Source organism: Ptychodera flava, chromosome 21 (genome assembly GCF_041260155.1).
Source record: "Ptychodera flava strain L36383 chromosome 21, AS_Pfla_20210202, whole genome shotgun sequence".
NCBI lineage: Eukaryota > Metazoa > Hemichordata > Enteropneusta > Ptychoderidae > Ptychodera > Ptychodera flava.
This window is the reverse complement of record NC_091948.1, coordinates 30739633-30753171: the sequence shown is the minus strand read 5'-3', so window position 1 is coordinate 30753171 and position 13539 is coordinate 30739633. Positions and strand designations below refer to the sequence as shown.

At 38.0% G+C, this 13539-nt stretch overlaps 1 protein-coding gene across 3 annotated transcripts in view; it reads right to left on the bottom strand.

Moving 5' to 3' along the window:
- The window catches only part of LOC139122011 (scavenger receptor cysteine-rich type 1 protein M160-like), a 48899-nt gene that overhangs the window by 33845 nt on the left and 1515 nt on the right, over positions 1–13539 (bottom strand). For 2 of the 3 annotated variants that reach the window (XM_070687350.1, XM_070687351.1), the window contains exons 2-7: positions 9694–9928; positions 7468–7652; positions 6403–6570; positions 4732–5147; positions 1348–1483; positions 350–487 (exon numbers count right to left, since the gene is read on the bottom strand). In XM_070687350.1, the coding sequence (XP_070543451.1) occupies positions 350–487; positions 1348–1483; positions 4732–5147; positions 6403–6570; positions 7468–7652; positions 9694–9928 (1278 nt within the window). Of the gene's footprint in view, positions 1–349; positions 488–1347; positions 1484–2705; positions 2832–4731; positions 5148–6402; positions 6571–7467; positions 7653–9693; positions 9929–13539 lie in introns of those variants that run through there. The other variant, XM_070687352.1, reaches the window with a different exon arrangement.

Below are 13539 nucleotides of genomic sequence, written 5' to 3'. Positions count from 1 at the left end.
ACCACCATGTACAGCATTTCCACTGGGTTTGTAATGTCTTATCTAATAGCTGTGCATATCGACAGAAATCTTCATAGAATTCACAGACAGTATTTATATTGAGAGTTTGCATATATTTCAAAGAAAGTGCAAATTAAAAAGTCGTGCATTTCTATAAAACTTATTGTGAAAGTTTTGAAAACCCACAACAGTAAAAATTATGGTCTTCTTAAATGAAATAAACTAGTTAAACATGTATCCACAAAAAGTGTGAATCAATTTACTGTCTCTGAATGACTAGCACAACTGAAATAGCAGTAACTGTTTTCAGAGTGTTGTTGTCTGTCACAGTTTAGAGAAATCTGATTACCTGTTGATTCCATTGCAGAACATCTGACACCAGCGTCTTCATGGTGATCACAGTCATTTTCACCCCATGGTCTTTGCTGGCAGTGAATCAATTCACTTTCATCACCAGCGCATTCAACATTATCCATGAGAATGCGACCTACAGTAACATTACAAAACGACAGAAGAAATTCACTAGATATTTTTGATGGTATTATGAAGTTTGTACAAAAAGAAGCTGATGTAAGATTTGTCAATTATTGAAAGTTAAGTGATATATCATTGTCGTCAGTGGTCAGTTTATTTATTCTTCTCCCTTCTATTTCTCTGATGATATGATGAAGAAAAACATCCTATGACTACCAAATTATGAACACTGCACCTGATATACCTATGCCAGCCTGAGTGTTCATTCATTTAATTTAACAGATGAACAAAAAGCCTGATTAAAAGTTTCAAAATAATTGACAACCTTTTCTTGTAATAAGCTTTCATTCAGAATAGTATGGAATCCATCAAAATTATGCAGCTACATAATGATATAGTTCTCATTAGCTGTAAAAAAAACAATGTCAGCAGCCTCAGCCGAGCTCTTCATGGACAGACAGACAGAGACAGACAGACAGACAGACAGACAGACAAAATTTAAGTAGGACATTCACTCCCAACAAACAAAAAATTGCCGAGCAAAGAATATTTTTAATAAATAAATATCATCTACGTATTTAAATTAAGTACATAAATAATGACCAAACAACATTTTGAAATATTTCCTCAGCAGCATTATCAATCCTGAACAACTAGCACACAAAAGATGGTATTATTAATTTCAAGCAGTGTAATATCCATCAGATGCAATACTTTTCCCTTTTCATACCGCACACCTATTTATTGAAATGCAAATATTTAATGTTTTATACAGTCAAACATGAAAATAATACAATACAAAACTGTACAAATTAAATGCTTAGACGGAGTGACAGAAGTGTTTCTTTATGTTCTGTAAATACATATATTTACCTTCTCCGGGTCCATATGCCGGGGATCTGACGGCAGCCAATGCCCTTCCGTAGCCAAGTGAACGACACACAACATCTGCATCTGAGAGATCCCAGTTATCATCACACACTGTTCCCCATTCACCATTGATGTAAACCTGACAGGAAAGATGTTACAATGATTCATTGAAGTGTAATAATTTCACAAGGACAAAAAGACCCCTGGCTAAAGGGCCACCCATCACGAAAGACGAACACAAATCACAATCTCATTTGAAGGGGTTGGGGGGTTGGGGGTTAGGGGTACATGTACTGAGGAGATCTTGTTTGGTCATCATATTTTCTTCCTAAAATCAATATCAGATCTTGCATTACATGTAAACTTCAACGTGTAGTTCAAAAATTGATCAGCAGCTGTGTCTCTCATACCCTTTACACATCAAATGTCCTTGATACAAGACATATGTTACCTGTGGTAATCAACACTATTTTGACTATTTTATGTAAAGGACAAAATAAAAATAAAGTTTAACTTGATGAATTTATTGCTGAAAGGTAGCTTACATCTTAGAGAAAACTGTTGTGATCAAAGATTTTTTGTTTCCAGTAATATTGCACTAAAAGCCTGTGTTACTAACAACACATTCTGTTAGTGTTCTGACTGAGCTGACTCGGGTTTTTTTATTACTTGCGACTATCCATGTTTACATCACATATTGTTTATAACCATAGACCCTCGAGAAAAATAACACAATAAGACTATATATCCACGGATGCACAGAACTGCAATAACTGCGAGCTTGACTACTAATGGCTCTGTTCTGTTTGTTTAAGGTCAACTGCTGTGTGTAATTATAAGATATCTGGGTACTAACAACAATTTGTGACCAGCAGACGTATTATACTGTTGTGACTTTGAGCACGGTCACAGACCTAGCCCTGTGCGTACAGGTCTGTGTGTTCCCGGCGTTATACGGCCTGTGGAGGCCGTATAACGCCGGGAACACATAGACCTGTACGCAGGGATATCACAGACCGTGCTTTGAAAAGTTTGCACATAGTAGGCCTATATAGTTGCAACGCACACAGGTGAACAGACCCCACGATGGTATAGCAATTATGTTGCTCCATACTTAATTTATATCAAGGTACCAAAACTTAAGGCATTCTAGGGTGGACAAACAATAACATAACCATCTACAACATCTCAAAATTTTCACAGAATTCGTAATCCGAGAACTGCAGCTTTGCAACCAGAATCGGTCTGTCTGTGGAGTGTGACAAGACTGCACTGCAAAGAGGAATTCAAACAAACAAGTACATGTAATGTATCCGCTATTCAGCGCCAGCTGTCCTCGTAAACTTTCAGCTGAAATTTACCTGTTGTTCGCACTCAACTTCCTACTCAATATTTGGCTCAAAACCGATCTTGCGACCATATTTTGGCATTGACGATGCGTGGTTCATACGTTCAGTCCGACATCAGAATGTCCGCCATATTGGTGTAATGATACCCATAATGCCTTACGACAAGTGAAACTTTGGCAAATATGTCAACTCAAGTTATTCCGTGAGTTGCAGCCAAACGCACACCGTTATGTTTGACGTTTCGATAAACGAGTCACAATATCGCAAAGCGATGTAAACGCTGTAAAGAATGACCGTCCTCAGACATAATTGCCTAAGAAAAGCTGACCAGATAGAAAGTGTCAGATAAAGACAGCAATCACGGCTACAGAAAGTTGCGGTCATAGAAAGTTGCGGCCCGTCAAGAAGTCCGCACTGTCGACGGAATTATTACTGTAATTACTAAACCAACGGCGATAAACTTTATTCCGGGTTCCTCTTTGCAAATTAGTATTAACATAGATTATACACAGGCTACTTTCTTCGTTACTGATATTTATCATATCTTTGTGCATATCATTAAATTGGGTTAACTTTCTAAAGAAGAAGGACTGCCATGGTATGTTTAGTGATTAGAAGGGAAAGGTACGGCTACTCGGCTACCGTCTATGTCTTCTATTGCACTTACATTACATTCCTCAAGACCATAACAATGCAGATAAAATGATCTGGAGCAAAGTTACGACGAATTTAGGTTGTCGATAAAACCAAAGGGCGAAATAATTCCCGGTGAATCGTAACATTAGAGAGGTAGACTAGACTTCGGAAAGTCACTGTACCGTTCGGTCGATAGGGTGTGAGGAGGGGAGGAGATCGAGACTCTTTTGCGTGATATACCAGATGATGAAAGAAGTCTGCTCTCTTCTGTTCTGATACCGAAACTTTACGCTTACGCTGACAATCTACACTTTAATGATTTACAAGCGTTTCCTCGTATTAAAAATTATTACCGACAGATTATAATATATGTTTCCTCAGGAAAATATTATCAAAACTTACAGCTTGTATACTTTGACATAGGGCGGGGTTTAGAATGTTGATTCCCCAGGGACCCTCAGTTTCACTACTACTGGTTCCTGTTTCTGGCAAATTGCATTCAATATTTTCTGAAAATTACAGTGAAATTTATTTCTTATCTCAGGCAGATTTAGAAACGAGTGACTGGCCATAGGTGATCGACCGATTGCAGTTATAATAGCGTCTCCGAGTCAGAGTCGATTTTCGTCATCGTTGTAAATTTTGTATATCTAGCTTCCATAAACTTGACCGAAGTTTTCACCATTTCCTTTCGTTGCCACCATGACAGAGGCTTACACAAAACAAAGAATGTCCTTCATTACACAAATGATGCCACGAGCTAGTGAGACGGCTAAAATTTCCCGGTGCCCTTTGGGAATTGAGCCCTTGGAGGAACTTTAAATTAGTTGATCGGTACACATCTCTTACATGAAGTGAAAACAGTACAATGCTTTCCGAATCTAAAAGTAATTTCAAAACATCGCCTTATCTCTCAATTGTCACCGTTGTCGAGACAGTACGCTTTACGCTTGCATCACTCTTTTAAAGTAATCATTCATGCAAAAATAATTGAGACATTAGTCTCCCCATGACAGATGGCTGAAGGCCAAAGAGGTTGCGATTCACATAAAATTGTACACAACGTACTGTTTCCGACAACTACCTTATACGTTACGATGATCACCTATTGGGTAATCCGCTAATCCACTTCACCATTGGCGTAAAGAGATCTCTAGTCTGCAAATCCTTTAACCCTCTTCCCTATTTCTACTACAACTTATCATAGAGCAATTGGTTTTCTAGTAAATTTTCGGGCATCTTCAGAACAGATGACTACCAAACTGGCATAAATATAAAGCTGTATTTATGTGGCCGCCAAGACTCTCTTCGAATTCACCGATCAGTGAAATTATGTAAAATTCTAGTCTGAAGCCAGTCTGCATCGCACAAAAACTTAATGTAGATGTTAAAAGGTGAATACCTCAACACGACCTTCGAACTCGGTAGGTCCGGCGGCCAAGCGGAGAGCTTTGTTTTTTGAAAGCTGGTTTTCACATGAATTCACACATTCACCTCTTCGGAGGAACTGATGATCGTGACATCCTGTGCACAGATTATTGGTAGAGCCGTCTCTGCAATTACGGCAGTTCTCGCTGCACGGCTCGCATCTTCTGGTTAAAGTGTTCCCAAAGTAGCCGGGCCCACATTCCGAGACACACGAAGAGCCCTTCAGAAAACGGGGCTCGTCGCAGGAAAGACAGTTGTCCCTTTGACGGTAACATGTTAAGCACTCTTCGGCGCATAACTGGCAGTTTTGTGTATCGGGCTCGTGGTAAAATCCGTTGCCACATTCTTTGACGCAAAGACGGGTTAGATCTGGTCCAGAGCATTTCACACCTAGAAACAGATTATAAATAAAGTGATGAGGTGGACGCTGTAGGATAAGGAATTTAGGGTCAACAGAACAGATGGAAATTCACAAGAGATTCACAAACTACGGGACGTTCGATGTTTACAAATAAAAGGCAGTAAAGCTTACTGAATGTCCCTTTGGAATAGATCGCAATTATCATGATCATAATAATCATCATCATAAATGTTATCATCATCATCATCATCATCATCATCATCATCATCATTTTACTTCTTAAGAGTGCGCTACTGGAGATCTGACTTCACTACCACTGTATGGGGTCATGTGAGAAAATAACAAAAGAGTTTAATCAAACAGCCTAAACCACTGATGAAGTGTATCATTCAGTACTTTCCTTCTGTTACTTTCAAATGCGAATACATTTCTACGAACCAAGCTACACATCCGTGGTTTCATTTCAACTTTCGTCTTCATCGTTTCTTCCCACATTAATTCTAACAATGTGTCACATGACTTAGGGCTGATTTCATACACAGCCTGCCATATGCTCATCCCATGGATGACTTCAATTTGCGGCACTTCATAGAATTTACTCAAACGTTGTCTTGTTCAATCTTGACTTTCGTTGATAAATTTATCGTGTGTAACACAGAATGCTCAATGTATATATGGCACTAATGCCATGTTAAAAGTATTGTATTGGAACGGTTACTTGACGTTAACCTAAAAATAGCCACAAACACTGACTTCATGGGTTGTTTGGGTTTTCTTATATTTCCTGTTGTCCATTGTTTTGCTGAAAAAGCTACTTCATGCACATCAGTCTGTTCACTTTCCCCTGACATGTAATAGAGTTAACGCTCTGCTTTCAATTGCAGTTTTCAGGAAGTGGTACCGTATACCTGTCTGTATCTCTGTCTGGACTTTCAGGTGACGGAAATACTACGTCATATCAATTCCGTGATGACGACTGCAAGCTGAAAAGTGTGGAAGGCTCGTGACCACAAACACAAAACATTCCCTAAATAATCATGAAATTGACGTTTCTAACGAACGTACTCGCGTAAATCGGGGCCCTACCGTGACTATTTATGTATGAATGGCCAGATTGGATTCTTCTCTTTACAAACCGTGTCGCGGCTCGTTTTTCCCGAGAGCAGTTATTGCGATGTTGCTGACAACGCATACATTGCGGAAATGCGAACGAAAGTCAATAGTTTCGAGTTAAGTTGACTCCGAGAATATTTTAGTTGATAAACTATCCCGTTAAATATCTACCTGCATCTTCGAAATGTCCACAATTATGTTTTCCCCAACCAGAGTGAGAGCAGAACTCCAATTTAGATTCGGTGCCATCGCAATTCATGTCATCAATGTGTATGGGATAACGTTCAGCGTCTCTGCCATATTCAGAGATCGTCACTGTGAACGCTTCAAGAGCCGATCCTGTAAAGAGAGTCAATTATTGTATAACGGTATTGCCATTAAATTAAGATACATGTTTCATAACTTTTCCGTAATTCCTACTCTGAAAACAATAACAATATTAGCAACAATCATGTGTGCTGAACTCAAGAAGCGGTAGCATTCTATCTAAGAATTTACGCCGACAGATTATTCATCCATGAAAACGTACATGTAACGTGACCCCAGGAGGCAGGAAAACTTTAAGAAATTCTAATAGTTCAGATGACGAGTATACTCAAATGATCACTTCATGATAATATTTCATTCACAGCGCTGTTTTCAATAACTACATGGAATGTTCAGCAATAGGTCTAAATTGCATGAAACGTTTAGTAAAAACAATAACAAGTGAGAATCGAGTCGAAAAGTTGGAGATATCAATAACTCAGCGCCTTACAGTGATGTAAGAGAATAATAAACAATGGGAAAAATACCGCAATTATACGGTGTCGCTCAATTTGATCAGAATTGGTATATACCAGTATGGGTACCAAGATCAATAAATATTGTTTCTATCTGTTCAGTGCGGGAAAATTCTACATTGATGTTATGACAATAATTTCTGCACAGTACAACCAGAATAACAACAAGAAATATTTAAACCAGAAAAAAAAAGAATGACAAAAGTAAATATGGTTTGAAAATACCTGTACACCAAATACTGAGATGGTAGCTTTGGCGGTATGGGAGCCTTTGTGTGTACATACATACATACATACATACATACATACATACATACATACATACATACATACATACATACATACATACATACATACATACATACAGACGCCACCGACTCATCATACAAGCTCTTTTTGGTATTTATATACAAAACCAAATATGAACTAAAAATAAAAAAACAAGGCTATTTACCTAATTGCAATTCTTGGCAAACCACATTTGCATCTTTTATATCCCAATGGTCATCACAGACAGTTCCCCAGACACCCTCGTGTTCGATCTCAAGTCTTCCTTCGAACGAAGTCTGGCCACCACGTAAACGAATCCTGCTTCGTGGAGGCCCTCGGTGCAACAATGGTGCACAGTTTAAGACACATCTTGAAGGAAATATGGTGACAATTAAAACGTTTGAGCATTTCTATATCAGAATTTTGAAACGTTTGCACAGTAAAGAGGGACTGCACTTGTAAATGAATTGTACATCCCTATGTTCTAGACTACAATGAGACAAGTTCTACATGCCAATCCAAGGTCAAGTGCGTAGGATAAAAAAACAACAAAAAACAACATGTAGAAAACGACGCTATAAAAACATACACATACACGCAAAGCCACGATGAATTTTTAAGGACTTGTATTATTCCTACCCGCATGAAGTTAATGGGGATTTTATACGAGGAAACGTTGGATGCCTTCTCAGAATTGTTAAAACTTTAAAGTACTTTATGATATCTAATGGCTTGTTCTGTATCATTATGAGCGAAAGTAAAAAGTATCGTCTGCAGATGCTACGTTTGTGTCCAGTTTGTTTGCCCGTGTGCTTGACGGATATTTCATAAATGATGAACAGTCTGAGACGTTGTACTTTAACTAAACAAAAAAAACATTGGGAAGCAATCGACCATTTTCGTGAAATAAAATGCATCAAAATTTTCGTCGATACGACTGTGATCGGGAGACACAGTGTGACGACATTCACCTACTGAAACTTGATATTTTGTATTTTATTATCGTAGAACCTTTCAGTAACGAAATTCAGGTCAATAGTTGGACGTCACTGTTTACAATTATTTCCGTTATAATTCAGTTTGCAGTGAATCCTAATGCTGAACCTCAATACAATACAAGCAAGAGTAAAGCTGGTTTACTATATTGTATAATTTACACAGTCACATCAAACCACACAGCACGAGGGCTACAGACAATATAATATAAAACCATACGGGACATAGGCTATTAACATTAACGAGGCAAAGAATGACGTGCATCCATTCATAGGCCTACTATGTAGCTCTGATCAATTGCCACGTTCCCATTCGTCTAGTGATGGCCAAAGGTTCATGACACGATATAGAATTGACCATGGCATATTATTTGCTAATCCCATTTCTCAAGTATTTCCTACGATCATTTCCCATTTCATATTTCCTGCGTGTTTCTATCAACTTATAATCCTATAGCACCAGGCCGAAAAATTGTGATTTCATTATTATGCCTTCAGAAAAATATGACTTTTTATAATTATTCTCTGCTTTTAATGAGGTGCGACCCATCAAAACAGCAAAATTTAGCACGATCATACGTAAGACCCCAAAAAAATCATGCTGTTCCGATAACATGGTTTTCAAAAAAATAGGGTAGGTAGGTCGGCAGGGATTTTTTTTCCAAAATATTTTTATTTTAAATATGCATTTACAGGGTCGGGGCGGTCAAACACCGGTCACAACGTTTCCAGAAAAATGTATCACACATACAAAAGGGAAAAAAACATAAATGACATCCTCGTTCAAGCAAAATCACATGCTAGGTAATGAACGTGTGATTTTACGTTTTTTCTTTCCCTTTTTAACTTACGTGTTTACGTAGCTCTAAAAAGTTTAGGATCGGCACGTAAAAAATAGGGTATAGGTCGGGTTATCGGAACAGCACTTTTTTTTGTTCGGTTTACAATGTGAAAAAAAATTAGGAACGGAAGATTTTAAAGAGGATAGGTCAGGTTACCGGAAACACTCGTATATTTTAATTTGGCCTTGGGAATTCTAGGCCTGCGGACAGTTATGCAGCCAAAACTTTGTGCGATATGCATGGTTTCAACTGAATGGTCGGTGGTGCCTTTAAGGTATTCATGCCAAGGCCGTAATCTAGTCACACCGAATGTAAAACATGCTAGATTGTAATTCCCAAGCTGACTCTATAACCAATCTATTTATATTACGATTATAATATAGGCATTCAGGGGAAGTCCCTTTTACTTGCCCCCCCCCCTCGGTTTACTGATGAAAATCCTACTTTTTGGAACGAAATCCACATTATGTAATTGTCCTTATGCTCCTTTTATCCCTGACTTCCCTATTTGTAGGTCATAAGATCATGTTACAGAAAAACACTCCATGTCCCTGAATAGCTTAGTCAAACTACCTGTTATCAAGCAGATAATAAGGTTCACTGCAACTGGTACATCTACTGATATTGTCTTCGCACGTTTTGCAAGTAGGGCTACATTTGAAGCATATGCCACGGGCTTCATCCGGGTGGGTACCGGCTGGGCAATAATCAACGCACTGCATACCCAATAGGTATTGGCCCACTTGCTTACAATTGGACACCCCTTCGATGTCATCGGACGATGGAATGTTCCTCCTCTTCATGGTCCCTGAAAAAAACCCCAAAAACATGAATGATATACCGCGCTCATGCATTCACGATATGTATGTCTTCCGTTTCATTGAAATAATCACTTTTCACAACTGTTTATTGAAGAACTTTTCATTGTGTTGGAGCCATCTATTTTGACGTCACCAGAATACAAAAGCGATTTTGGATACAGACATCTACACAGTATGAAATTCATACTACCATGGAAATGGCAGAGACTTGAAATTTTATTATTTTCAAGGTTGCTACCTGCGTATTTCCGATTCAATATTACTGAATATTTATAAATCCATCTATTCGGAAAGATCGACGCATTTATAACCTCCATTTGTTATGTTCAGCAGTAAAACTTGAGTATTCGACCTGATCTGAGTGTCGGATCACATTACATCGGCTTCTCGTACAGCAATATATATTTTTGGGAAAAAAATCAATATTCAGTTCTTTTATTAGCAAACTAACACTGCCTATTTTTAGTATCACCATGATATCAACTTGTGTTATTATACAGCAAAATGAGATCACGATATTCAAAAAGTACCATGATTGCATCAGCCAAGGGGCGCCGTACCTCAGACTACTTAACCACTAGGCCAGAGCGTGATCAACGTCGCGATGCTAACATAAATTATACGATAAAACTCTTCACAAATGATACCCTATAATTGACCCAGGCAACGATTACAACGACATGTCAAATGTGCCTTGGCAATGACTTTCCCTTTGTGCACATCTTTAATTTCCACTGCGGATGATTTTTTAAATAAAATAAACCTTGTCGTATTTTACCACTTTGACCAAGGTGTTCCCAACTTCTATAATTTGTTTTGGAAGGAGAAAGCTTCCTTACAGATTACTGTGATAAATGACACTAATTAAGAGAACGAAACACTCCCGGATGTAATGAAGTGTGAAGACAAATGTGAAAAGAACTCACAAAAGTTGGATAAAAATAATCATATGTCACATGTGTTTGTGTACACGAGTCGGATTGGAAAGACACTACTTAACCCTTTCACCACCACGGTTTGTCCCAAATCCATTGTTTTCTATGGTAAAGTTGGACCTGTATACAGGGAACTGGGGGTGAAAGGGTTAAGCCTTGATGGGGCAGATTTTTATCAACTTTATCTCTGAGCAAATTGTGCACAACTAAAGGAGAACAAGGGTCTAAAACAGTAAATGTCAACAACAACTAATGCGAGAACCTGGGATTAAGGATTGCCCCTTTAAGCTTGGTACTCAGTGTAGACTAACTACTTGCTACTCAGTGTGGACTGGCCACTTGCGAGTTTTGAAGTTCAAAGTTACACCATCTGATCTGCATCAAAACTACGCGTTCAGTAGACTGTCGACAGCCACTCGTGCCTGCTTTTGACCGGAGTCACTTTATTACGTACGGAAGGCGCGAGGTCGTGTGGCGAACCAGCAAATAATGGAAGCTACGCCAATACGCGAGACCAAGCGGTACAAGCGACTGGCGAGAGTCTACGCGTTCAGTTGAAACAAATGTTCTCAGGAAATAAACACGAACCGTTTGCGAACTGTAGGGAAAGTATCGAACCTCCGGGGTATATGAGAAAACAATGTTGACACAAACCAACACGTTAAGATCATAATGACATAGCTGTTTTTACAACTGATGAACTGATGGGTTCACTTTACAAGACAATTTCAATGGCGCTTTTTATGAGCATTGTACATCAGTGATAACCCTGGGGTTGTTACTCTTTGGTACGAAATGGGTCGGGTGTAAAATAAAACATCATACAACAAAAATTCTGAATAACGTCCGTATTTGAAAGGTAACTGGGGCGTACTCCAATGTTAGCCATAGACTCCGATTCAAAAATAGAAACGTGCACACTCGGTAGACTATACGAGAGAATAATGGCTTGGATTTTAAAATGTCAACCTTGGATCGAAGTTCCCATCATTTCACTATGTAAGGGGGGGGGGGGAAGGGTACCATCTTAAAATCAATCAAGGGTAAAAAAAAATTTCAATGCAAAAAACGACAGGTTTAAGATATCATTTCTATGTGCTAGGTTTTACGTTTGTCAGCGCATCAAATTAATAGACACTAAGGCACAAGAGTATTTATTTATTTATTTACTTATTTATTTATTTTCATTTATTTATTTTATTTATTTATTTACTTATTTATTTATTTTCATTTATTTATTCCCGTAAGCGGACAGTCACTGCAAGTACGCTTTGTTCACCACTCCCCTCAGTGTCTGGTCTCGAATTCAATGATAGCGCCAATAATAACAGAAACACATGCCGTGCTTCAGGGAGCCAAGAACAGGCAATTATTGTTGATGAAAAGCAAAATTCCATCAAATATTAAAAAAAATGAAAGCAATATTATCCTTTAACTAATTCGAGTAACTAATTTATTAAAGTTTCTTATATATATATATATATATATATATATATATATATATATATATATATATATATATATATATGGATTGTTGCTAGCGGGATGCTGATGATGCAGGTTTTATTGATAGTTGTGGTAGGATAATAGTGATGATCAATGTGTTAAAATGACGGTGGTGAGTGATACTACGTCTGCTGCTGTGTCATGATGATAATGATGATGACCGGGTTTTTCCTCATGGAGGTGTCTATCTTCTTGGCAAGCGTTTTGGTTTCAATTATCCTAGCTTTTTTTCATGGCTTTTTTATCAGTTTTCATATGCAGGGTGTTCGCATTCTCGGCTTGGCTCTCTACGGGAACGCTGATGACGTCAACGACAATAAAAGTGATAACGTTGTAATTATGTAGATTTCTTTATAAAAAGCAGTTTGTACATCCTTGTTACAGTTTTTTTTTGCTGAAACTGGTTCTTAGATTAATGTCTATCATATCATTAGTGATGACGAGATACTAGTTTGTCGTTTGATTGCAATATTTCTAGAGGTATAGTAAAAAGATGGATTAATAGTAATATCTGCGTATTAATGATACAACTGTGACGTCATATTGAATAAGCCCTATTTATATCAGATTTTGACACTTAAAGTTCAGTGCTTTCGAATCTCGATTTCAATATTTTCTTTTCCACATTTGCAATATAAAAAATGGTGACCCTTTCTAGTTCATAATTTTATGAAATCGTCCTACCCTAAGCAAATGCATGACAAAAATGCTTCCAAAGACACTTACATTGTACATGCAACCTCTCCGGTGCTAATTTTATCAGGGCCCTGAGTGGTGTGGAAAAATATACGTTCACGTGAAATATCGGCTCCGGCGAACTCTTTTCGGATCGTGTGCACACGAAGTCAATCATGCAGACTCGTGGATGCAAGATTTGTATTTATGGTGGAAACGTGGCAAAACGATGGAACACGACACCTTTTCTGGTGTTACAATAATTAAATCACAGTTAACCAGGTGCGTTCGTTTTTAACTCACACAAAGATGTTGGCAGTTAGTAAGCTTATTGTGCAGTAATACCTATAATGATGCATATTTTCGCAGTATTAACGAATTAAAATGAGTACAAAGGCTTTTAAAATGTGTAAACTCGTCTTTACTACACTCCACAGTAAGTATTTAAGCTTTTCCAATAGAAAAGAGTGAAAAAAGCTTTC